Genomic DNA, 27,107 nt, shown 5'->3' with positions numbered 1-27,107 from the left:
TTGGTTTAGTGAGTTGAGTAAGTATTATAGTTGGTAATTATTAACTACATTGCTATTGTTATAATTCAGTAGATGTTTTTATTACATGTATATTGTAATATACTTATAATACAGGTCTTATTGAAAACATCGAAGCTATACAAAAGAAAACTCAAATCCTAATATTGTAACTTACAATAAACTATTTATTAATATTAATTTAAAATAAATTATATTTATAAAGTATTTAAATTCAATTTGACTACAATAAACTACTTTTTTCTTAAAAATATATTAAAACAAAGGCGGGAAGCACGATTATAGAGGAGGGTGAAGGAAATGACGCACGCAAAGCACAAAACAAATCCAACAAAAACTGGAAGTTAGTAGGCAAAGGGCAGGAAAGGAATCAAACCTTTCCATACGAATAGGAATAGGAATCGATGAACATGAGCTCATATTAGTAACATATTCTACATTTAAATTTAACTTCATTTGTAGCACACCATCTTATATTCCAATTCTACTACTTACTCCCTACGACAAATAAATATTCATTCACCCAAACATTGGAAAAGGAATGTTATCCCCAAAAAGCAACCCATGACCCAAACAGAAACGGGCACGTGGTTACCCGACCCGGAGACCAAATAGCTGACTGGGTGTGGACTCCACCCACCAAGAACTACGTAAAAGGGGCAAATCGGTCAATGCGCAGCATCTTCTTTTCTCATTTTCTAATTTTCCACTAACCATATAAACCGAGAGTGTAGACCCAGCCAAGTACTTTCTTCTTGTTCTTCTTTGAATCGCAGTGGTTGGTGTCGTTTCTTTTGAAATTAGGTGAAGATCGTGAAATTGTTGAGGAGTCGAGATCGGCGATGGGCGGAGATGGAGCGACGGCGACCGCGGAGCTGCAGTACACGACGGCGAAGATATCGGTGTGGTGGGACATAGAAAACTGCCACGTGCCTAAGGGTTCGGATCCTCACGCGATCGCTCAGAACATAAGTTCCGCACTGGTTCGCATGAACTACTGTGGCCCCGTTTCCATCTCCGCCTACGGCGACACCACTCGCATCCCTGCGTCTGTGCAGCACGCGCTCTCCAGCACCGGAATCTCCCTCAACCATGTCCCTGCTGGTCGGTAATTCTTCATATTTCGAACTTTTGCTTATGCCTTTTCAGATTCTGTTGCCTCGATTTAGGTTGCTTCATTGCTGTTCTCTTATTTTTAGCTAGTTAGTTAGTTAGTTAGTTCCTTTCACCGATTGATTCCTTTTGCAACACCGTGTCTACACTCGTGCATGAACTGTGTAAGTATGCTGTTTATTGGATAGAAGTTATGTTATCACTGAATTTTGAATCAAATCTTATCGGTTAAGTGTGTCATGAGGAATTGCCGAAAATTTTGACATTAGAAAATCTATTGTGAATTTGTTGCGTTGCGGATAGTTTGAAACTCAGAAATTTCCATATGTTTTTTATAACTGACATTTCGGTGTTTCGAAATAGGCGTGAAAGATGCAAGCGACAAGAAGATTCTTGTTGATATGTTGTTCTGGGCAGTGGATAATCCTGCACCTGCTAATTATTTATTGATTTCCGGTGATCGAGACTTCTCTAACGCTCTCCATCAACTGAGGATGAGGAGATATAATATTCTTCTTGCACAACCACAGAAAGCATCTGCACCTCTTGTTGCAGCTGCCAAGAGCGTGTGGCTTTGGACTAGTCTTTTAGCAGGAGGACCTCCGCTATCTAATAATGGTGAATCGCAACAACTTGGTAATAGTAGCATCATGTCATCTTCTGACACCTTACAAATTCCGGTCACAAATGCCGCTCAGATACAGCAACAGGCGGATTCCTATTTGGAAGTTCATGTAGGAAATTCAAAGTTTCCAAATGGAGGAGGAAGGGGATTTGATTCTAGATATCAGGGGAAAACTACTTGGAGAAACCCGAGTCAACCTAATGGACCCAGAGCCATGAATCCACCGCCAGTTGGACTTCAAGATAATCGTAATAATATAAACTCTTATCGACCTGGCAACTTTAATCCAAATGTTCCGCTAAGTGGATCTGCTACAAATTTTGTTCGTGGCAATAATGATCAGTCATGGAGCAACAACACTAATCTCCAGGGAAATCAACAAAATCCTTATTCACAGCCATTAAGATCGAACAGTTTCCCATTGCAACCTTCTTTTGCACCTAGTAATTCGTATACTCCAAATTCCCATAATTTTGCAACTTCAACAGTGCCACCTAGGACTGGTGGTCCCAATTTCACTACTGGGCCACTTACCAATGTGCCAGATATTGGTAATCTGAACATTTCTGGATATCCTAATAGTGTTCATAACCCACGTACTGTTCCACAACGGAATGGAGAGTTGAAACATAATCCTAGTAGTAATGCTTCTTCTCTTCCTGTTAGACCAACCAATGAACAAAATGGACATATGGTACATAACAGTAGCACACAACAATCATACCAAGATTATCAACATGGTCCGGAGTATCAACCCTCACCAATGGCAGCAATGGGTAATAATAATAATCCTCCCAGTAATGGTATGTGGGGTTCTCCAGGATGTCCTAAACCTTCTGAATATGTGCAAGGCCTTATAGGGGTTGTTTTACTTGCCTTGAACTCACTAAAAAATGCAAAGATGATGCCAACCGAGGCAAATATAACTGATTGCATCCGTTATGGAGATCTCAAGCACCGCAACACTGATGTTAAGAAGGCTCTTGAGAGTGCTATTGAGCAGCAGATGGTGGTGAAACAGAATTTGGGGGCTTTGCAGTTGTATGTTGGTAAGAACGATAAACTTTGGAAGTGTGTAAATCCTTTAGGTGGTAATCCTAAGCAGCACTCAAAAGAAAGGTGGGATGAGATTCAAAAGTTTATAACAACTCCTGCAGGAAGATCAGCAATAATGGGTACACAGTGCAAGTAAGAATATTCTATTGTAATTTATTTTCATTTCCTCCAAGCTGTATTAGTGATCTAATATGTCCTTATTTTCTTCCTGTAGGTATGAAGCAGGTATGGTGATAAAGAATATGTGTTTTAAAGATCTTGCTTTGGGTGATGTCCTTCAGATATTGAACATGTTGATTACCCATAAAAAATGGATTGTGCATCATCAATCTGGTTGGCAACCACTTAACATTACTCTTCCTGAGACAAACCCTGATTCAGGGGTTGTAGCTGGTACATAACTGGACCCTGACTATGGCAATGGAAAGTCACCCAGAGAAATCTCACAACAAAAGTTAATGAATAATCTAGTATGAGCCAGTTGTGCTAGGAATTAATTGAACAATCCTCTCTTTCCCATTTGAATCAAATATTAGGTAGTAATGGTGAACTGTAGTACGGTAAATATCTTGAGTGTTTACAGTTTTGTTAAAGCCTTCAGCTGCTCTTGAGGAAGAAATGAGAGCAGCATTTGCACAAAAGTTGAAATATACTAAACACTAATTTTGTTGTCGTAACTGAGGATCCTACTATGGCCTGCTAAACATAACAGTGGATCTATCTAGGAATTAGTATCCCTTCCTGTGTCCTTCCTAAAGATCTATATTTTGCCTGGAGATTGCCTTATTAGGCTGAACTGCCTGAACACTTTAGATCCTTTTATTTAAATATTTTAAATAGTGTCCGAGATATTGGCCAAATATGTGTTTTGTACACTTGCCGGAAGTTGATGGACCCTCAAGCAAGTTAGGTAAACATCATCGATGCTGTTTGTTTATCACTCGGGAAGTGATCTACCAAATCATATTCTGCAGGTTGGATTGTGGAATGCGAGTCCTGAAACTGTTTTGTTGCCTTTTGTTCGTTGTTGGCATTGTCTTTGAAATGTTACAGGAAGTTTAACTACTAGACAGAGAACACTTAAATTGCACAAAATTGTAGGAGACTGCGCTCTTAAATTTCTGCATGAATCTCATGATCTGTTATCTCAACATAAATACTCCTATGTTTATGATGTTGGAACTTGACTATGAAAATCACGTTTTGGACTTCACAAAATGATTCAAAAGATGAAGAAACTAAATGGTAGTGCATTCTATTGCATCTCTTTTTCTGATGCTGCCAACAGAGTTCTGATATTTTATTATTCAAGTGGAAGTGGCTTCTGGATGTCTGGCTCAATGTGCAGAATTCGGTAATTCAGTGGGATATTGGTCTCTGGTCTTTGCTGCTTTCTATTGCCTTTTAATGTTAGTAGCTGCGTGTATAATCCGGATTTAAATTTGCTTTGTATCATATAGATTGTTTAATTATATGCTGGTCTCAGCTTTTGAAACTTGTTTTCACATGTGTTTTTTGGTTGGAAATAATCTTGTTAGAAGTCCTTATTACTGGAACATGGTTTCATTTACTGATCAATCGGATAGAACTTTCTTAATCTTCGGAATAACGGCACTCGTTGAATTATACTGATGCCCACTGATGTTAATAGACCCTTGTTATTATGGAGCTGTTCAACATTTACTCGTATTCGTTGATTAGCTTGATTTGGTTCGGTTCAATAAATAGAATGGTGTATTTGGGTGTTAGCTTTTAGAGAGGAAGGGAGGAAAAGATAATTTTTTTTTTCATTTTTAAATTAAGAGTCATAATATTTATAAAAAAATATATATAGAAGATGAGGATATTGTAGTTTACATCATCTTTACTTATCTACGGTTTTGCACCAAGATGTATTCTTCTTTCTCACAGGACATCAGTTGGAGGTTGAGAAGATCACTTCAAAGTTGCTTGCAAATTAATGATGATATAGACTAGCATATTGATATATCGACTCATGACCACTAGTCATTCTCATTTTTATTAGGAATTATAACATTTAATATTATTAATGTATCTATCATAATTTCTAATTTTCTTATTAATTTCTTAATCATTCTCGTATTAAATTTACAGAAACAAAATCGTTGTAGTAAGACCGAATTTCACCCCTCTTATCCAGTGGGGTACTGTCGAATTGCTTATCTCTATAAAAAGTCTTACCTCCTCGCCCTCGTTGCCGCAGTACATGTGAAAGTGACAGGAAGAACCAAAGCAACCAAGGATTTCTCAGACCATACACACTGATATTCTCTTTCTCCTTACCCACGATTGCATCAACTTATCAAAATCTTCCATACCCGAACATAATAGTCAGCCACCAGAATGAAATGAGCCGCCCCGTTAGGATGGACGTGTACCCCAAATGCCTAAAATGGAAACAAAAATACATTTTTTTTTCTTAAATCATTTTTAAAATTCTGTTGCAATATTTAAATAAATTGCTTTAATCAGTTATAGCATAGCAATGCATGACAACGGATTAAGATAGGCGGGGGGGTTATTTTGTACCATATAGTTGATATCGTTGACATAATCCGGTAAATTTGCTGAGCATGAGTGTATGTAGTTAGACGCATACAAAGCGTTTTGAGTAGGGTAGAACAAACATACTTGGTGGTCCCAGACAACGGTGCAAATGTGGAATTCCAGTTCAAATATTATCTGTCTATCACCATCCCCTTTCTCTAAATATAGTTATCAGTGCAGGTAGGAAAACCACCCAGGCGCCGAAATTATGTCTATGATCAGGAACACAAAACCCATCGTTATCATCATTCATCATAATCACGAGGGGTTCTCGTTAATTCTTAGCAAGATCTTTTCACATAAAATCAAGAAGAGTGACGCATCATGCATGCAGTAAGTATCTACGTTGATTATGATTTATTATGCATTATCTGGGTCTCACAAGCTATCACGACAGATGGCAGATGATTCACAAGAGGAAGGTTTGAATTTGAACATAGCGATCATGGGGGTCACCATGATTGTGATTGCATTAGTCACCATTGCTATTGTTGACAGCATAGACGGCTCCGAACCAAGTACAGGGAACGTGAAGACCCTTCTCTTCGTTTGCAGAAAAACGGAGGAACCAGAAAGATGTTGCCGATTCTCAAGACATGCAGGTGAGAGAGCCACGGTTTTGGAATATGCTAAAGTCGGTAAGCTACTTTCGGTGGCTTTTTCGCAAAGACGGGGAAAATTGAAAAAAAAAATTTTAAATAGGCAAAGAAATAAAAAGAAAAAATTATCTAGTCATTTTAACTATACTTATTTTTTAATAATAAAAGAATAAATAGACAATACTTAATTTTTTTTATTAAATCCTCGTTTTGGTATGATATTTATCACCGTTTTCAGTTCCTTCGTGATGGCCACCGTCCGGTACACATGACTACCCGTGGTACCGCCGCAGAACACCATGCGGAGAGGTGGTTGGAGTTGAGACATCATGAAACACTTCTGAGTTATTGGGGGATGGTTAAGTTTGAAACTTTGGGAAGGATGTAGAGAGGAAGAGGGAAGGGTCATTGTTGACCACGGAATGCAAATTACAATTCGTTTAAACAAAAATAAAATTAGAGGTGCAGGAACTCTTGCGGAGACTGGAAATGATCCAGATCCTAACCTACTAGACCTTTGGTACGGGGCTACTCATTTTGTCACCGGATACGACCGTGCAACCCATTATTTATTTGTCCTATGCAGCAATTATTTGTCCCTTGAGACAAAAACGTCGGTGGAAATCACCCATAAGGTTATCTCCTCTCCTGATGGTACAATAATGCCAAATGACGCGCATCGGAGAGTCCAATAAAATTACACGATAACAAGACGGGGGCAAAATATTGTTTCTATTACTTTAGGTATAAATATTAATAAAAATTAAAATATATTATAATAATTATTATTAAAAATAAATAAAAACTAAAGAATACTTTTGTTAAATTCAATCCTTACCCTACAAAATCATCGTCATATATAACGTCACATGTTCTTCTGCACGTCACGTGAGCTGAAAATAATTGTCACCTTTTAAAATCATGTGTATTGTACTGTAGTTGCAAGCTTGGAGTTCGTTCTGTTACAACCATGAAAAATACAAGAAGTCGCCTCCACGGCTCTACCTCAAGGATCCGGATTTTCTCAGTTTAGACGAAAATTGGGCTTTTCGGTTTAAGTAAAAATAAGTTATTTTTATTTAAAATTATGACAAAATAGTTTGAATTAATTTTTATAAAATAAATAATTTAAAAAAATTTAAACAAAAAATAGCTTAAGCAAAAATGATAAACTTAAGTAAAATTTAGAAAGAGTGTTTTAATTTTTACTTGATTTTTTTTTCTAAATCTAATATTTACTCCATAATCTTCGTATTCAACTTTTTTTAACATTCATATTCAACTTTTTTTTTTCCTCTTATACTTAACTTTTCTCTTTTTCTTTTAACTCTCTTTTCTTTTAACCTTATACCTAACTCCTCTCCTTCTTTTCTCATTCTCACCTTACCTAATACTTATCTCTTCCTCTTTTCTCTATACTTAACTCTTCACTTTCCTCTAAAATTTTTTTTATACAAAATTAGCTTAAGTTATTTTTTCTGACTTAAACAAATTATTTTAGCTTAAGCAGATTTTGTGTATTTGAAAATATAAAAGTTGGGTGTAGAAAAAAGAAAGGACTAAGAATAAATGTAGATAAGAAGAGCGGGTGGTATAGTAGTGATGGTAAAGAAAGAGAAAAGTAAAAAGTTGAGTATAGAAAAAAGAGGACAAGATAAGTATTGGATGAGGTGAGAATGAGAAGAGGAGAAGATGAGTTAGGTATGAAGTTGAAGGAAAAAAGAGTTAAGAGGGAAAGAGAAGATTTAGGTATAAAAGAAAGAAAGCTGAATATAGAGATTAAAAATGATTGAATATGAAGGTTGAAAAAAAAATGTTAAGTTTAGAGAGAAAGAGAAGAGAATATTGAATAAAAATTAAAGCTCTTTGTCTATTTTTCGCTTAAGCCTATTATTTTCACTTAAGCTATTTGTTTTTTGAAAATTAACTCAAGCCATTTTGTCATAATTTTAAGTAAAAATAACTCATTTGTGTTTAAGCAAATTTTTTCACTTAAAGCAAAAAATAAACTTTAGGTTCAGTTCAGCCTGAAGTGAAGACAATCCGGATCATTACCTCAAGGCCTGCAGACCCCACATTCCACGACGCCATCGTCAATAGTGATCAATTAAATGCAAGCTCATGAATAACCACAAAAAGGACCACTGAATGATTAAAAAAATTATCCACTAAATAAATCTTGAGTTCAAATACGAGTATTTTACCCTGCAAAATTTTATAGAAATGAGTTTAGATCAGATATTTTAAATCTCAACTCACACTTGTCTAACATCTTCCTCTTCACAGTTGTGTTGTGCTACAATACTGTTGCAAAGTCGTTCTTTGAGTTTGCTAGTCAAAGAGCATCGCTAATTTGCTGTCTGACAACTTCATCTTTATAATTAAAATATGAAATAACACACTAACAAGAGTGTGGATAATGGACACCAATGAGTATTTAAACACCCATATCTTAACTGAGGGGTGGGTGTAAATAAATTAACCAAAACTCTCAGATAGAGAGCCGGAAACCGACTTCAATGAAGCTTAATCCAGGATAAAGCCAATCGATTCCCCGTCAACCAAATAGAATCCACCCCTATAGTTATAGGTCACTGAAACTTAGACATTTCCCCCCATATACGCCTTGCAACATAAAAAATAACCCATAGGAACAGTACACAGTACAATCAACAAACCAAGATAAAATCCCTCCGTAACATAAGCCACAATCATTTTGGGTGCAGGTCAGGTTTACGACAGAAAGGGTGCTACGATAACTATCAACAAGGCTTCCAGTTGACTTTTCTTGTAGGAACAGGGAGCAGGGTGTGTTTGGCATCTGTGCGAGTGGCTGTGGTACGGGAGACCTACACATATGGAGTTGGTGTTCTATGGTTATACGACTTTGTGGCTGAGGGATATTCAAAAGGGAAGACATGATTGATAAGAAAATCAACCAACTAGGCTGTTTTAGTAAAAACTAAGCATCCCCAGAAAGGTATTTGAATATTAAATTAGTAATAACACAACACAATTTAAAAATAGTCCTAGATTAATGAGAAGATTTACCAGAAAAAAATTTCATTTTTTTCAAAATTTCTTGTACAATTTTTTAAAAGCATGATACAATGTAAAAAAAAAACAATGCGATGTTTTTGTAAGTTATTAGTTAAAGAAAACGTTTTCTCACTTAGGTTATGAAACTTCTTACAAAAGCTAGAATAAGTTTAACTTCAATTGGCATAATGTAGGTTAAAAGCATTAAACCATCTGAGAATCATGATTATATTTACAAGGATATTTCCATATATCACAACATTGAAGCTACTCCTAAGGAATTCAACTCAGCAAAGCTAATATCAGCAATTGCTGTAGTTTCTCTGCAAAACCTGCAGTCTATGGTACCGAAACCATCATAACTAGTCAAGCTTGCAAGCAATCACAGAGCCATTGCGTTTATTCATCAGAACACGACAGTGACACCTCTCAACTGCAAATAAACAGAATTTTGCTCTAGTTAGAGTGAAAACAAATATAACACAACTAGAAGATTAAAAACAAAACAATTAAAAATAACAACAAACTGGTGTTGTTTGGTTAAAAATAAAAGATGGCATTGACTCTTCAACATTTTCAAAAAGAATGTTTTGCCTCTACACTTACACGAGAAATGCAGCAAAATACTCTTTATGATTAGTCAAATATTTTAAAATTCGAAGCTGTTGTCCCTAAATTGATCACTTACTAAAAATTATTTTGAGTTTTTAAAAATTGACCAATCACAGGGATGTGTTGGAGAATGTGCTGTTCACATTCCTCTACTTATATAATGCATGAAAACCTCAAATATAACTTTACTAGTAGCACCAATCGTGAATGAACTTCTTGCTCTTTCCCATGGTTAGAAGTATGAAAACATAGAGTTGCAACATTTTTCAGTAATCTTTATAATTTATGAAGGCAATATTACTTTACCCTTTGTTGAATCTTACTTGTTCCCATGATAAGCATTTTACAGAAGCATTGGTTTTCAATGGAAAAGTATAAGACAAAAAAATCTGTATCGTAAAGTTATCAGTTTGCAAAGAAAAAGATGCCAAGAATCACAAGTGAAGCGAATAATACCAACAGGGCAAGATCACAATAAAAGTCATTGCCAATATTCAAAAACAATAAGGGAATGTAATGAAAACAATTCCTAAAATTCAAATATAAGAATGTCATAATTCAAGATGCATATAATATTTTTCTTTTTCTTTGAGAGGGAGGATGGACGGTTAATCATTTATGTATGATGCAAATAATAAGAAAGCAAGATGGACAGAAAAAATTAGGTCAAATTAGGAAATAGATGTACATAATTTCTCATGGGATAGAAACACAATTTCCTTTTTTGATCCTTGCTAATTTCCAATTATTGATGGGAAATAATGTAAATATATTATGTTTCCTTTTGTAATACCAGCATGGTTCCTCTTCCAACGTTTTATAAAGGAGCATCCACATTGATGCTGCCGTGTTAAGAAATAAAACATTTAGATAAGTCAAATAACATGAGTAGCAGATTTCGCATCAGCTAAAGTCAAAAACCTGTATTTGTAATGACGTTTTCAATGGACTTGGAATGACATGAAAGCACAATCACCAGCTTTACCACAGGTACATACCCAATGCAAACTTGATATTTACAAGCATCTACTATAAAAACAAAGTACCATTTCAAAAAGGTCTGAGCAAACCTCTTCAATCCGCAAGACCAGCACAAGTAAACCCATTTTGGACGAGCTTGTTAACAGCATCCCTGAACTTGTAATAGTCCTCAACTTTGTTGTAGACTTGATAAGAAATTCGTGCATATCCAGTAACCACTCCAACTTCCCCATCTTTGGGAGCCCGATAATAGATGGGAACTTCAACCCCAAAAGCATCCCTCAAATGTGTCCTCAACCTGAGAGCATCAGAATCACTAGCAATCCCCAAACAAGGAGGCAAACCAACCATAACCATGCTCGCACACATATGGGGCGGACTCCCAAGATGAGTCCCCCACGCTTTCACCAGCATATCCCCCATCTCCACAACAGCATCATGATTCCTCCTCTTGATCCCTTCAATTCCTCCTTCAAACCGATTAACGAAATCCAAAACCTCCGGAACCACCAACTGGGAACTATAATCCCTGGTCCCAATCCAAGCACTCTCCACAGCCAAACCATTACCATACTCATGAGACACCACAGGATGATGCAAATCAGAACACTTAGGGTTCCTGCGACAATACAAAAACGCAATAGAAGGGGGACAAAAGAACCACTTATGCAAATTGCTCGTGTAGAAATCAGCACCAATGTCTTTCATATCAACATCAGTGCACCCAATCGAATGCGCAGCATCAACGAAAACCTGGTCAACACCTTCTTCCCTGCAAATCTGAATCAACTCCTTAACAGGAATAACAACACAGGGCATGGAAGTCACGTGATCGATAACCGCTAACCTAACCCTCTTTCCCTCACTCTTCCCTCTCTCCAACGCCTTTCTAAACTCGGAAACGATTTCGTCGTTAGAGTTAACGGGAAAAGGAAGCGGAACCTCGATGACCTTACCTCCGGAGCGCGTGACGTAAGCTTCGATAGATTTTTTAACGGCGCCGTAAGCGTAGTGGAGCATGAGAACGACGTCGCCGTTTTGGAAGGTTCCTTCTCGGAAAGCCCAAGCGGTGCGTTGGAGGACGATAGCGGCGGCAGTAGTGGCGTTGTCGACTATGGAGATCTCGTCGACGTGGTCGGCGTTGACGAGGTCCTTGATGATGGTTCGGGAATGGTGGATTCCGGTATTGAGTTGGTTGAAGTAGAAGTGGTCCGGTTGACGGAGGTAGTCGAGTTGCCACCGTTGCTGCGCGGCGATGACGGAGGCGGGGCAGCAACCGAAGCTTCCGTTGTTGATTCGTGCGACGGAGGGGTCATGGTGAGCGAACTCTGATTGGACCTCCGACGGAGTTATGACGGAGGAGAGCTTAGGTTTCTTGGAAACGTGAGAAACGGTGGAGCCGTTGTGGTGGATGTGGTTGTTGGTGGAGGCCATTGTAGAGATGAGAATTGAGAATTGAGAATGAGAAAGAAGAACACCATGTGAGAATTATGATAAAAATATAGATTTGGGGAACACAGACAAGTGGGGTTACCTAAATAATACCTCCCCTCATGTTCTCATCAATATCACTTGGTACAAACAAGCTTCCATTAAGTATCATCATTCATCAGTAGTTTTTGTTGTCTCTTCTGTTATTTTTATTTAAACATTTTTTAATTAAATTAATAATAAAATATATTAAATACAATTCTTTGAATAAAAAAGATAAAAGCTAATTAATATTTTGAAGAAACTAATTCAAAAATTACAAGTAATTTTTATTAAAATATATATTTAATCACTAAAAATTTATTAAAGACTAAAAATAAAAAATTTATAAAAAACTAAAAAAATATGTAAAGATTAACATTAATATTTTAATTTATAAATATGTTAAAAAATTTAATGCAGTTAAATATATTTATTTGTTTAAAAAACAACTTTCAATTTTTCAACCAAAGACATTAATTAGCAAAATCATAAAAAAAAAAAAAAAACACCTGAAGATAACGATGGACAGCCGTGCATCGTTTACTTTCTAAAACTGTGTGCGTTGTTTCGTAACTTAGAATCTCAAATGAATTTTATTTATTGAGTTTAAAACAGTCATTTTATTTATTTAAAATATTAATTAAAACTTAATAAATAATAAATTTTTATTCAAATTTAAGTTGAAAATGTATTAAAGATCCTGTAAGGAAATATATTATTATGTTTTTATATAAAAATTATTTTTAGATTTTAATTACTATCTTAAAAATAATAATTAATATTTTTAATTTATAATATAACGAGGCAAATGCTAATTAACTAGTTAAGAAATAAGAAAAATTGTCTTAAAAATATTATGATTATTTTTTAGTTTAATTAAAAAAAATTAAAAGTGATATTTTTATTCCCAAATTAGCCTCTTAGAGAGAATTTGCCCGCTCTATATCTAAACTTAATAATACAGGTTTCCTAATAAAAAACTAGAAGTAATACAGATATTATAATTAAAAAATTAATTTGAACTGATCATAAAATTAAATAAAATTAGATTTCTATTCATACTTGGTGTTGTCAGCAAGATCTTAATTTTTTTTAATTATTAATGAGACATTTAATAATAATAATAATAATTAATAATAATATTATTATTATTATTATAAATGCACAAAATATTTTTTTTTTAATTTACAATAAATTAAATAAGTTGACTTTCAAAAATCAACCATGACCAGAACATACTTTAAGATAGTACTTGTAAAAATACTTACACGTACGGCCATTCATTAATATTTAAACTCTGAAGGTTAACAAAACTCAATTGTTTATTATAATTTTTTTTCTGGTCACACTTTTCACACGATAATTACAGTCCATTAAGATTAATTAATACTAGTAGTACTTTAACAAAAATATTTTAGTCAACTATTTTTTTATAATTGAGTCAACTAATATTTTTTCTGCTGATTAATGCTATTTAAATATCTTTCTTAATTTTAATGTAAATTTTTAAATAATAGAGATATAATTTGAGATAACTTATAAAAATAATCCGTAATTCTTATTTATTCTTTTCAGTTTATTATAAAAAATAAATTATACTCGAATATGTGATATAAGTTTCTGTGTAAAAATAAATAAATAAACACTAAATTAAGTTAGATTTTCCCATGCACTCTTAGGAACACTACATCATACTGCACCAAGTTTTAAGAAAGTACTCAAACTATCTGTTATTCTTCTACTATTTCTGTTCATTCACTGGTAAAAACAATCGATTTACCGCTGGTATCAATCTGGCAAAAATCATAGTAATATTTTTTTTTATCTATAAATAATTGTAATCATTAAATAAAAATATAATACAATTTGTATATTTATTTATTAAAAATAATAGAAATTTTGTTAAAAAAATATAAGAGATGTTAAAAAACTGATGAAATAAAGAGCAAGGTTACATCATGCTTTATGTTGGGATTCTCTTGTTAATAGTTTTGTCCACTTGTAGGCATATGAGCAACTTGTTTAGAAATTCAACCCCACAATTACAAGTCATAATTGTCAGTGCACATTCTTGCATAAACCATTATCTCAAGGTTACTTTATAAATCTAATTTTTTGTTTAAGAATCTTTATTAATGTTTTTAAATACTTCTTATGATAAAAAAATAAACAAATAAGTTTGTAAAATCAAATTTTAACATTTTTAAGAATAAATTTTGAAATTATTTATCTATTTTAAAAATAAGCTTCTATAATTAATATTATACATTTTCAGGAATTAGCTTTAGGAATTAGACTTTAATATTTCTAAAAGTTATTTTCTAAAAGTGTAAAATTCTAATTTTGAAAACTTATTTACAGAAATAGCAAATAATATAAAAAAAATTAAATTTTAAAAGTATAAAATTTTAATTATAAATATTAGGTTTAAAAATTTATAATCCTAATTCTAGAACCTTAATTTTAAAAAAGGACTAATAATTTTATAAATTAATTTTTATAAACATAAAATTTCAATTCTATAAATTTATTTATAAAAAACATTAATAATTTTGAATCTTTATTTTTTGATATTCATGGGACTAAATAGTTCAACAGAATCTACAAATAACTCATAGAAGTCTCACTGCGAAGAGCATCAAGACACAAAAAATGAAGCAAGATGAGAGGAGCCGCATCAAAATAAGAAAAATACAAAAACTTTTAAAATGCGAAAACTTATTTATGAAATATCATTTTTTGAAATGTAGAATATTAAGTATGGAAACTTATGTAGAATGTTAATAATAATGCCTGAACATGCTTTAAAAAGGTAATAATGGAAGAACAAAAAAAAACTTAGAATAATAAAGAAAAAAAAATTCAATAAAGACAACGAGTGAAATTATAAAACTTAAAATAAAAATATGATTATAATTAAAAAATAATACTAACAACAACTATGATACTATAATTAAGCTTTGTCTCCAATATAACTTTCTGAGTTAATTCATGGTTAGAAATGTGCAAACGATAAGAATTTCCCTTTGTCTCCAAAATATTATTTTTACTGTGTTTTTTTTGTTTCGTTTTGGATGGCAGTTGCTTGCGATTGGAATTATGGATGTCGATGACACCATGTTTTTTTATGGACTAGCACGAATTTTATGCTCTCCAGCTTCGTATTCCACTCATTCCCACTTTTAAAAATTAAGAAATCAACGGACATCATTTTCACTCTGTAATTGGGTGATCAGAATATTAAAAAAGAAAATGAAAGCTCTTCTCACAAAAGCTTTATCTGGATCAAACTGGTGTACAAATATATACATTCGTTCACAAGCTACCCAACCAAGGCTCCAGGAATTGTAAATCGAGGACGTGCATTAATGTAAAAATGTTAGAATTTGTTGAAAGTTAATATTTTTCTCTCTCTTTCCAAACTTTCAAAGAAAATGATACCATGGCCAAAATACATACAATGGATGTGCTCCCAATAGAAGCAAGGTTAATGGTAGACGCATTTTCCCTTATTACCTTTCTTTATCATTTTTCTCTCGTACAGCAGTAGCTACTCATTCAATTTTCAAATTATATTATCTCTAGGAATTATTATGAGAATATAAAATAAAAATAACATTTTGGGTCTCTACCAACTATTCAACTGGCAACCAAGATTAGTATGGAAGATTATTGTTTGGTCCAGTGGAGGAATTGCTTTTCAGGGCCAAGAGTATTATGGATTGGGTATTTGAGCTAGAAGCCCATTATGTGATTCCCACAATATAGTAAGTAGTTGGTATTGGCTTTGGCTATTCAATTTCCAGACATAATGGGAAGACAAGTGAACCACTCAAATTTGTTTTAGGATCACTTGAAAGGATAAAATCATTTTCAGCCGAAAAGGCAAAACAACGAAAAAGGAAAAGAAAAGCAGACAAATATTGTGGGAAATTTCGAGGTAATTTCCTTTTAGAGGGTGTAATTTAATGTCTTTTTGCTTCCACGTTTTAAAAAGCATTATAAGGAGGATTGGCAGAGACACAACGCAAGCACTGTAGTGTTTGGTAATGAAAATGATAGGATATATGATAAAAGTTTATGTTAACGTAATTGGAAAAATAATTTAAATAGTGTATGAAATGAGTTATTTAGATTAAAAATGAACGAGAGCAACTAAGAGATATGATTTGTTTATTTTATTTTTTTCAATCAAAATGGGAAATCACAAGAGGTATCAAATGTAGCAAGACATAAGTTTCAATTGAAACTTAATCAATATATTTGAAAATTGTGGCTATGTGTATTTGTATCCTTATCTGTATTGGTTGTCATTTGTCTGAACCCACACGCCAGCGTCTCCAATTGGATGAATCTTTAATCACATTATTTACATCGAATTATTTTGGTTGAAGTTTGTAATGAAATATATAGAATACTTAGGTTGCGTAATGCTGAAATCAAATAAATTAAAATTAATATCCTTTGTCAACTTCATGTTTCGCTTGCCAATAAAAAGAATCTAGGTAACATCTCAGTCAAATGGTCATCGTCAAATAAAAATTCTAATGTTATCTATTCTGTCTTTTTTAATACTTCAATTTGTATTGTTTTACGCCGCGGAAGAGATAATAATATTTATTTGTTTTTTTTTAAAATTAAACCAAATAATAATTAAAGTAATAGTTTAAATTACTTAATGTAAAATTTTTAATCATAAAACAATATTTTTCTTCAGTTTTATCAAACAAAATTATGTTTGACTAAAAAAAAACCAATACTACTACCCGTTTTTCCCCTTAAAAATAGTGTCCGAGAGCCAACAGTCAAAGCTAACAGTCGTAGTTACTAACGGTAGATACAAGATAAGGGCAGCGTAGCTTTTTGAAAGTAAAAGCAGATATTTTTTAATTTATATTTAACTTATTTTTTTCATCTTCATCTAATTATAGATTAATATATCAATAAAAATTATTAAGTTTTAATATAAGGAAAATAAAAATTACATTTGTAATATATTCTAATCAATTGACAGTGTAAAAATATTTACACTGTTAATATACTAAAATTAAATTCTTAAAATATTTTATTTATTTATTTATTATTATTATTATTAAATACACTTTATTTAGTTTGAAAATGGTACCAGAGAGAAGAAGAATATTGTTCTAGGCCTAGTGGTGTGAATGATCAACAACCATTCTATTATTAGTAGAAGACCTTCCATCTTATTTGGGTGTGTGTTCCTTCCAACTTTATCCTCACCATTACATCTTCGGAGCGTTCACAGCAGCTTCTGCCTTCTGTAGTAGTTTTAACTAAGTTAAGAAAGGTTTGTTTTACTTTTAATAATTTGATCATCTTAGTGTGTTCAAACCAGTTGATTCTTATCCTGTTACATCTTTTTTCTAGTAATCTTTACTGTGTTTGACTTGTACTTAACTTGGTTTGTTTCTGTTTTGATTTTCAATCTTTTGATCTTGTGTGAAACTTGTAGGATGGTGACCCAGTTATGAGTTATCCGTCTAAACATGTTTTGTCTGTATTTGGTGCTCCATTCTCGTATAACTTCTGTTTTTGATGGATCTGTGCATATATCCGGTATATGAGTATCAAGGATCTGTATGAAATTGTTGCAGTAGTAGAGTGAACTAATTCTGTTTCTTCTTTTTTTTTCAATACCCTTTATATTTATGGCTTAAACGACTGTATAAATGACTTGGGTTGAGGATGCAGAAACAAATCAACTGAAAATAACGTTGGTTATGAGCCTTGTGATGAAAATCTTAATAATAGCATTTCCTTTCTGCTTCGTTGACTAAACAGGAAAAAGATATATGTTAGCTTAATACATCTTTTTTTATAATTTTAATTTCTGTTTGAAAAATTTACTGTTAGAAGACCATAGTCTCTAGCTTATTAGGAAGCCAAATTTTTTCTTGTTTAAGCTTGACAAAAATATGATATATGATGGCGAGTAGTTAAAGAATTCTATATTACCTTGTTTTTATTCAGCCGATTGTATAGTTATCTGTGAGACCGGCAGTGTGGAAACTAAACCACAAGGACTTGGTGTCTCAACTGTCTATATTCCTTACTTGTTCCATGGTTACTTACCTGCTGAGTTGTGTGTAAAATTAGGAGTGTATACAGCTGAACTTACTTTGGGATTACCTTGTCAGACAGATTTAACTTGACCATGGGGCAACGGCAGGTAGTGGTGGCTTTCTGTTTATGGGCTTTAACATGTTCCCTTCTTCCTTCTTTCTCTTTCGGAATTATGAAAATTGGTTTGAAGAAGAGACCTCTAGATCTTAACAGTATTAAGGCTGCTAGAAAGGCAAGAGAAGATCTAAGATCAGGAAGACCAATGATGGGTGCAATTGATCAATATATTGGTAAGTCAAATGATGAAGATATAGTACCTTTGAAGAATTATTTGGACGCTCAGTATTTTGGAGAGATTGGAATTGGCACACCTCCACAGCCCTTTACTGTCATATTTGATACTGGTAGTTCCAACCTCTGGGTTCCATCATCGAAGTGCTACTTTTCTGTGAGTTCAACTTAACTTCGATGTCTCCACCACTATGTAGTATGTACATATATGCATATCCTATTGACTAATGTTTGCTTGCAGCTTGCCTGCTATACCCACAATTTTTACAAGGCAAAGAAATCCAAAACATATGCCAAAAATGGTAATGCCAGTTTCTCATTATTCATGTTGAATATTGTAGTTCTATGATAGATGCATGCATTGAACTGCTTAATCTGGGTACCATATTATGTGCCATGTTTGTAAGTTTAATTACACGTATCAACTTGTTGATCAGGAACATCATGTAAAATATCCTATGGATCCGGATCAATATCTGGTTACTTCAGTCAAGATAATGTTAAAGTTGGCCATGCAGTTGTAAAGTACCAGGTGAGTACTTTATTATGAGCTTCCACTTCAACTTTAGATTGTACATATTTGTAGATGGCAATACTTATTTTTACTATTGTGAACTTTAGGATTTCATTGAGGCTACCCGAGAAGGAAGTCTTTCCTTTCTGTCAGCAAAGTTTGATGGAATACTAGGACTGGGATTTCAGGAGATCTCAGTTGAAAATTCTGTGCCAGTATGGTGTGTTTCAACCTGCCTTTTGTTGGTTCATCTGTATCTGATTTCCATGTTAGAGTGAAGTGCTGTGAGTCTTTTTGTGCCTTTAATTTACTGGTCCATCATAAAATCACAGGTACAACATGATGGAGCAAAAATTTATCAGTGAGAAGGTGTTCTCTTTTTGGCTCAATGGGAATCCAAATGCGAAAAAGGGTGGTGAACTAGTTTTTGGTGGTGCTGACCCAAAGCACTTCAAAGGAAACCACACCTATGTTCCAGTTACTAGAAAAGGTTACTGGCAGGTTAGCAAAAACACATTTAGTTTGATCTGGAATTCCTTTTAAATATGTAAATATTCAGACCAGAAAATTTTTAACACATTACAATTTTCTTTTTCAGATAGAAATGGGGGATTTTTTCATTGGAGGTCTTTCAACAGGTGACTTTATTCTTCTTCCACTATACGTTCTATTATGGGAATTCACTAAAAAATAAAGTAGTGACTTGAGGATTTGGAATACGGTATGAGGAGCAAATCTAGAATGAATATTTTCACTCTCTCATACTTCAGAATATGTTTTAAGAAATATTTCTAGTCTCAACAAATTTTATCTTTACATTCATCATGTTTATTTGTTACATACGCTTTGATTCCAAAATGCATCTGATTCTGACATATATATCAATGTTTCTTAAAGGGGTTTGTGAGGGTGGCTGTGCTGCTATTGTGGATTCAGGAACATCTTTGCTTGCTGGTCCAACTGTATGTGCTTTCATAATTCTGAAGATTTTTTGCTTATAGATTTTCATTTATAATTTCTGTTGACTGTTAATTTCAGCCTGTTGTGGCTGAAATCAACCATGCTATTGGAGCTGAAGGAATTCTCAGTGTAGAATGTAAGGAAGTCGTTTCTCAATATGGAGAGTTGATATGGGATCTCTTAGTATCAGGGGTAGGTTCTCCTGCCTTCTCTATTAAGTTATGAATTGAACATCATTTGCGGCTTGTGCTCTTTTTCCTGATTGCATTTCCACTCTTTGGACCTAAATGACTTTGATCTTATTCTACAGGTGAAACCTGATGAAATATGTTCACAAATTGGTTTATGTTCTGCCAAAAGGGTTCAATCTAAGAGGTTAGGAAGAGGCCTTTATTTGATGGCCATTTGATATATATTAATGTCTCATTTTCTGGTTCCATGTATGCATTTTTCACCATAGTTGTTTCATTGCTAGTCAATTGGGTGAGGAAAATGCTCTAATACAAACAGAAATTTGTGAAAGCTATATGAATGAATGTGAATGCTTAAAACTTAAAAATATAGAAGTGGGTAATGTAGCTACTGTAAAACATCTTTATACATGGACCCCACCGCACATGGTTATATATATTTTTTTCTTTTCGTACTCATTTTTGTTCTTTCCTGCTAAATAGGATTACTGTTTGGGTAATAATTTGAAGATAATAGGTGGATGCTTGATGATTCTTTCTGATTATAAAAGTTAGAAAGCCAGAAATCAGACAGAAGTATTAATTCAAAGCATAAGCAAATAAGAAGAGAGATTTTTTTCAAAAGAACTTCCGTTATATTTATAATTAAAAACTTGTTGATTTATTCTTTTGCCATTGGGACTTGGGAGAGTTTAGCTCTTTATCACATTCATGCTGCAATATTTCGGATGAAACAGACTGCTAAATTACTTTGAATGTTATTACTGTGCAGCGCTGGGATTGAAATGGTGACTGAAAAGGAACAGAGTGAGATGACAGCTAGAGATACTCCTTTGTGTTCTTCTTGTCAGATGCTTGTTCTCTGGATCCAGAATCAACTAAGACAAAAGGAAACAAAGGATAGAGTATTCAACTATGTGAATCAAGTAAGCCTTTGAATTATCCTCTCCACAAGCTCAAGTAGTAGTTTATATTCATGTGGTTTAGAGTTTAAACATGTAGTGATGAGTGTTTGTTTTGATTGTTGCAGCTGTGTGAGAGCCTACCAAGTCCATCTGGAGAGTCAGTGATAAGCTGCAGTAGTCTTTCTAAAATGCCAAACATTACATTCACAATCGGAAATAAACCTTTTGTCCTCACACCAGAACAGGTTAGGCTTTGATCTTTCCATAAATTAAATTACATTGTGGCTTCTTTAAGATGATTATACTTCCAGAAATGTACCTGAAGTGTCAAAATATGGAATTGAAGTTCAAAGAAAAGCCAACAGTAATAACATTCCAAATGTTGTGGGCACACTAAAACTGAATAGCAAATTGAAGTGCAAATTATGCTGTTGTTGTTATCTATAGATTAAGGCTAACTTGTGAGTTGTTTTTATTTTGAGTCTAAGAATTCCTTTTGTGCTTTCAGTATATTTTGAGAACTGGAGAAGGCATTACAGAAGTGTGCCTTAGTGGGTTTATTGCTTTTGATGTTCCTCCTCCACGTGGTCCACTATGGTATGTTACCTTTTGAAATTATTTATCAATACAAAATCAAATATGCACACACTTGAATGCTGCAGAACAACCATGATGAAGTGAATTACATCAAATGTTCTAAGCTTTGTTCCGTGTTCTGATGCTACTATCTCTGGCAGGATTCTTGGCGATGTTTTCATGAGGGCATATCACACCATCTTTGACTACGGAAATCTCCAAGTTGGTTTCGCTGAAGCTGTCTAATTACACTTCTGAAGGATTATCTCTGGGAATATTTTAATTACTTTCTACGTGTATCATAAATAAGCTGTTGTTGTGACCACTATTGTAGCTTAGATTCACTTTATGGAATTGCAAATGTATTTATCTATTTAAGACTAGAAAATGCCCACTTGGAAAAATTATGTGCTTTCAAAGAACCATTTTCATTTCATTCCGTGTTGGGTAGAATATTATGCACTCTTTCTCTTTCAAAATTAGGATAGTCGTGTGTTATACTGATGCGGAACCTTAACCTGCTTTCTGTAGTCTGCAATGGATGAGTGGTAGAACTCTGTGATCTGCCGATGGAAACAGCAGCAGAAATGGAAAGGTTAAATCGACGACAAATTGGTCAAAAAGGATTTGGCTTAATAATACACTTGTTTTAATACACTTTTTGTTATTAGTTAAAATTTATTAGTAATTTAAAATATATGAGAGAAAAATACTAGTTTAAGAATAAGAAAGAATGAAATCTTATATAATTTTTATAGTTTTTAATAAATTTTAACAAATAAATGAAGTGTGTATAACAAATAGTATATTAGAAAGTTTAATGCTAACGTTACTCTTTGTTATAAGAGAAGAGAAATGATAGATCTATAGAATATTTGGACAAATTATAATACAATTCTTTAGATATTCTTTATGAATCCGAATTCGTTATTGCAAGAACTAGACGGTATAATTTTTTTTAAAAAAAAATTGAGTTGTAAGGGAACGAGAGGGAAGAGCTGAGAGAGCCGGAAGGAGAAGGAAAAGTGAAAAACGAATCTGGATCATCTAATTTCGACGTAAACTGGAGCTCTGTCTTCATTCTTTATACTATTTTTCAACTCAAATTAGAACTTCATCTTAATAATTAAACATTTGATGATATCACAAATTGAAAACCCATAATTTTAATTTAAAATAACCCTTAAAACAGCTGTTAAGTTATACCTAAATTATCTTTTATATACCTCCAATAGGATAAACCGAGGGTTCAAAATTGCTTCACCTTCAGTAAAATTTTCAGCCGGTTTTTTAAACTCAACTATTTTGGAATAAGATTTTTTCTGAATCTTATGATAAAAACACTAGACGAAAAAATCAGTTCCTTGAAGTCTCCGTAGGTATTATATTAACGCGCAAACGCTTTACATCGAGGTTTTACATTGTGTTCTTTGCCATCAGTAATATGAGCATAATGGTGAGGTGAACCTAGTTAAAGCTGATCTGCAATATATTAGAAATTACACATCTATGTCGTTAGGCATTGGCTAGCCTTTGTAATTCAAATATTGATGGAACTAACGATGTTAACCATGGCACTCAAGTCAAGATCATCCTTGCAAACATAACAATGTCACATAAGCAATATTTATAGTCTACCAAACTCTCCAAATCATCACGGAATCCCAAATGTATTTTTTGTCTCCTTAAACTGACCATGGTGACAAATAAATAAAACATCTAATGCAAACCAAAACACCCAGGAGATAATGTTCATATGTTGCTGCAAGAGTAATGTTCAGCTATTCTTCATCACTATCATTACTAAATATGGAGGACACCGAAACATTTTGCTTCTTTGCAACATTTTGCTTCTTGGCACCAATCGTGTTCTGCAAGAAATTGCGGGAAAGGGAAAATAGTGTTAGCATATAAATGGTCTGATTGGATAAATTCACAACCTCCATTCCATCAAAATTGAAAAATAACTCCTCACATAAAGTGCATTGGAGTGCTGAAAAAATATTTTATGCATAAACATGAACTTTGTAAGAATGCAAAAGCAACACTATATCAGCAGAGTTGAAACTGCTAAGACTTGACTTGGAACAAATCATGAAGACCTGGACTATGGGAATACATAAAAGCCAAAGCATTCTGAACTCTTAAGCACTATTGACAGTGATTAGCTTCTTTTCAAACCCTTTATACTGGATGGACATACCTTAGAAGCATTGCCTTTAGAAGAAAACCCAAACTTCAAAGTATTTCGCTGCTCCTGATCTGTAAGTGCAGTAGCAGTTCTAGTTTCGGCAGAAACTGGTGCCGATCCAGACTCGTGTTGCAGTTGAAGCCGCTGCTGCTTTTGAGCATCAGCACTGATTGATATTAAGGAAGCCAAAAACCAAGACAACACGCAAATAAGTCAGTAAGAATTAAAACATTGATTTCTTGGCCAACCACCCAACCATAGCCAAAACAATAAAGGGAGAGGAGAATAAAAAAATATTGATACACCAGCAGATAATTACATTTGAGCAAACTTTGCCATTTCTCTCTCTTGCCGCTGCTGTTCTCGCTTTTGCCTATCATCCCGGCTACTACTACCGTGCATCTCCTTCATTTGTTTGAAGCGCTGTTTTTACATCAGGAATTTTGCGTTAGGAGAGTCATTAGAAACAATTTGGGAATCAAGTCAACAAAAACAAAAGCAAGTTAGTATTTAGTTAACTGTCTACCTTTCGGTGATTATGATCATAAGAGCTCAAGTGTGCTTCAAATTCCATCGCCAATTTGTATTGCTTGTTGCAGAGATCACAGTAAAACACCTTTCGGATTTCTTTCACTTCAGTTTGAATTTTTTGCTCACGTTCAGCTAACACCTGAATTTTCATAATGTGCACGAAGCAGGCAGAAGAAGCCACCAGGTAATAAAAACTGCAGGAAATTCTCAAGACCTTCCAAAGTTGATGGTTCCTTATGATATACCAATCCGGTCAAAAGACAGGCATATATGCTATATGCTGCCTTCTGCTATGAGGTGCAGGTTTGAGAAAATGTAAACATCAACCTCAAGACTACTATATGGTCTTTGCACTAAGAGCAGCTATAAATGAATTATAAATCATACCTCCCGCTTTTTCATGTGTTCCTCTGTCTCCTCCAACTCAACATCAAGTTTTTTCCGCTGGATATTTTCTTCTGCAGTGAAAAAATCATCTTCTTCTTGTTTACCAACCCCCAGCCTTGGATCTCTGATCCCAGATTTTATTGGCTCAATGATTCCTGCACACAAGCCCAAGTCAATTTGGAAAACCAAGATAAAGCATTTAAAATCAAGGACAACACTGAAATCAAATCGCTTTCAGTTAAAGCATTGTTCATTTAGGAATATATTAATACTGAAAGAAAGGAAGTGAAAAATGAACTTGTTACCAAAATGCCAGCTTCAATGAGGTAAGTGCAAATACACAGGTGATTCAATAAATGAAGCAATCAAGCACAGAACTAGGGAAATTACAACTTTATTCAAAAAGCAAAAAAGGGTTTCTGCTAAACTAGGGTGCCAAAGGTCAAGTTTGGAAAGATCATAATAAAAAGACAAAAACTACAATAATCTTGGCCAGGCTAACAAAGAACTACTGGGTATTGATCTATGAAATGAGGCTGCTCTAAACACCAAAAACACCAAGCTTTGAAGCAGAAGTTTTGTAAGTTTCCAAGGTATAAGATGTCACAGCAATCAATGATTAAGAAAAAATTCTGCCAGTTAATCAGCAACATCAATGGGATTGAAATCATGCTAGACAAGAAGAAGTTAAACAAAGGTAGAAGTTAAACTAAAGGTATCTTTTTCCTCCCACCCACAGCATAAGAATGAAGAAGTAGAGAAAGAAAGCAAAAGTTAAACAACGGCAGGTTGTAGCAACAATACAGAGGTACAAAAGAGAGGAGCACAAGAGGAAGAGGAGATACTCAAGATGAGTGTAAGGGCAAAGGCAACCCATGCAGCTGGCACAAACTAAATGCATTTTGTGAATCTTCATTCAAATAAACAAATTGAAAAATAATGAAGAAAGCTACTAACCTTGTTCATCCTTCCCAAGACCCTTTCCTTTCCATCCCATCTTTTGCAGAAGCTTAAAGCCAATATTAGATGATGCTAGCTGTGTGTCCAGAGACGCTTGCTCTACATTGTCCAGATCAACATTTTCGGTTGGCCTGTGGTTAATTGGCAAACGAAAATCATCTGACAAATCATCAATAAGGGAGTCCTGATATGCCTGAAAAACTAAATAATGTTAATAAAATGGGACTTACAGTAATAATTGTGCATCTAAAATGCCTTAAAGACACACATTATCATTAAAGTTAAACTTTTTAAAGGCTTCAACCAGTAATAATAAAAATAACACCCACACAAACGCACACATACAAAACTCTACATCTTCAAGAGAAAATCAGAAAAAAGGACTCAACTGGGGAAAAATATGCCTATTACCTGTTCCCTTTTAGGTTGTCTCCTGTCACGGCCACCAATTTCCTGCCTACCATTGGTCCATCGATAGTCCATTTTGGTATCTACTCAATACAAGAAGCATGCATAAGGTGTAAAGATATAAGCATCGACAGAGTGGATGCATTACTTTCCAGATACAGGTACCAAAAATATGAGCGAAAAGAAGTGCATATATCATGAATCTAATATTGATTGATACATATACAGGGTAAATTTTACAAGAAATACATATATACTCTGATGAAAACAAAATTAAACAGATAAATATATAAGCCAAGCTTGTATTAAACAGATGACACCCAACTCGTTCACAGCACTTGTATTAAAACATCTGAAAACACAAACTCTGTAACCTAAATCAAATTTGCCAAAGGAAAAAAGGTCAATACGACATAAAATTCAACTAGCCAAGCTAGTACCAATCCCCTTTCCAAAAGAGACGATTTTTCTACTACCCTTTTGAAATTTAACTAAAACACAATAAAGAGAATCCTGGGGAAAAAACTGAATCAGATCTAGGAAACCCTAGCTTAATAAAATCAATACTAGGAACGATAATAGTCCGAGAAAGGGAAGAACCTTGATGATGGATGGTAAAAATTCTGGCAAAACAACGCTGCTTTGATCTCGTCTTGTTAGATTTCACTTTTCAACACGGTCTTCAGTGCGAGATATTCAGATGTGAATGTGATAATAATTAGATCAATGCCACGACGTAAAATTATGATATTTTAAAATTAAAAGAAAATAAAATAGAAAGACGGGAAAAAATAAATAAATAAAGGAGCGGTGGATATTGATTGATTATTGGGTTGGTTTTAATAAGTGGGCCTTAAAATCAGTTTTCTAGTTTGGGCCAATGCATTAATTCTACTGAACCGAAATAAAAAAATAGTTTCGATCTCAGTGATTGATCGACCCAATATATGTATATATGTAATTTTTTTTATAACAGTTAGTTTTTTGCAATTACATAAACACTGATAAATTTAAAATAAAAA

General features: G+C 33.8%; 4 protein-coding genes across 14 annotated transcripts; 2 read left to right on the top strand and 2 right to left on the bottom strand.

The window, feature by feature from the left end:
* The first annotated feature begins 745 nt into the window (after positions 1-745).
* On the top strand, positions 746-4,496 carry LOC113861466. The gene is made up of 3 exons (XM_027494293.1): positions 746-1,122; positions 1,495-2,944; positions 3,027-4,496. Exons 1-3 carry the CDS (start codon positions 861-863, stop codon positions 3,211-3,213), a joined length of 1,899 nt encoding a protein of 632 aa, XP_027350094.1. The 5' UTR covers positions 746-860; the 3' UTR covers positions 3,214-4,496.
* Positions 4,497-9,135: 4,639 nt separating this feature from the next.
* LOC113862943 (probable L-cysteine desulfhydrase, chloroplastic) lies at positions 9,136-12,178 on the bottom strand. 4 transcript variants are annotated; one of them, XM_027496258.1, is made up of 2 exons: positions 10,701-12,175; positions 9,136-9,451 (listed from the first exon to the last, which is right to left on the bottom strand). In XM_027496258.1, the coding sequence occupies exon 1, from the start codon at positions 12,043-12,045 to the stop codon at positions 10,705-10,707; it is 1,341 nt and encodes a 446-aa protein (XP_027352059.1). In that variant the 5' UTR covers positions 12,046-12,175; the 3' UTR covers positions 9,136-9,451; positions 10,701-10,704. The 4 variants fall into 4 exon arrangements, 3 of the variants coding, with proteins under 3 accessions (XP_027352059.1, XP_027352061.1, XP_027352060.1); XR_003504506.1 differs by having other exon boundaries at positions 9,187-9,451; positions 10,552-12,174; XM_027496260.1 differs by having other exon boundaries at positions 9,187-10,472.
* Positions 12,179-17,207: 5,029 nt separating this feature from the next.
* Positions 17,208-22,327, top strand: LOC113863847 (aspartic proteinase-like). Of its 7 annotated transcripts, none has more exons than XM_027497600.1 (15): positions 17,219-17,395; positions 18,110-18,171; positions 18,250-18,619; positions 18,704-18,764; positions 18,900-18,994; positions 19,084-19,196; positions 19,309-19,477; positions 19,575-19,614; positions 19,874-19,938; positions 20,015-20,128; positions 20,247-20,311; positions 20,900-21,053; positions 21,158-21,277; positions 21,541-21,629; positions 21,770-22,179. In XM_027497600.1, the coding sequence occupies exons 3-15, from the start codon at positions 18,263-18,265 to the stop codon at positions 21,852-21,854; spliced, it is 1,527 nt and encodes a 508-aa protein (XP_027353401.1). In that variant the 5' UTR covers positions 17,219-17,395; positions 18,110-18,171; positions 18,250-18,262; the 3' UTR covers positions 21,855-22,179. The 7 variants fall into 7 exon arrangements, with proteins under 7 accessions (XP_027353396.1, XP_027353399.1, XP_027353401.1 ...); XM_027497596.1 differs by having other exon boundaries at positions 18,246-18,619; XM_027497595.1 differs by lacking the exon at positions 18,110-18,171 and having other exon boundaries at positions 17,208-17,395; positions 18,246-18,619; positions 21,770-22,327.
* Positions 22,328-23,056: 729 nt separating this feature from the next.
* LOC113861684 (G patch domain-containing protein 8) lies at positions 23,057-26,832 on the bottom strand. 2 transcript variants are annotated; one of them, XM_027494664.1, is made up of 8 exons: positions 26,686-26,832; positions 26,089-26,168; positions 25,675-25,870; positions 24,718-24,872; positions 24,326-24,469; positions 24,119-24,222; positions 23,812-23,965; positions 23,057-23,479 (listed from the first exon to the last, which is right to left on the bottom strand). In XM_027494664.1, exons 2-8 carry the CDS (start codon positions 26,158-26,160, stop codon positions 23,390-23,392), a joined length of 915 nt encoding a protein of 304 aa, XP_027350465.1. In that variant the 5' UTR covers positions 26,161-26,168; positions 26,686-26,832; the 3' UTR covers positions 23,057-23,389. The 2 variants fall into 2 exon arrangements, 1 of the variants encoding a protein (XP_027350465.1); XR_003504298.1 differs by having other exon boundaries at positions 23,069-23,479; positions 24,326-24,872; positions 26,686-26,776.
* Positions 26,833-27,107: the final 275 nt, after the last annotated feature.

This window comes from Abrus precatorius, unplaced genomic scaffold (assembly GCF_003935025.1).
Source record: "Abrus precatorius isolate BTA unplaced genomic scaffold, Abrus_2018 Scaffold3, whole genome shotgun sequence".
Classification (NCBI taxonomy): Eukaryota; Viridiplantae; Streptophyta; class Magnoliopsida; order Fabales; family Fabaceae; genus Abrus; species Abrus precatorius.
Note: the sequence above shows the minus strand (reverse complement) of the source record. Positions and strands in the feature narration are given on the sequence as shown.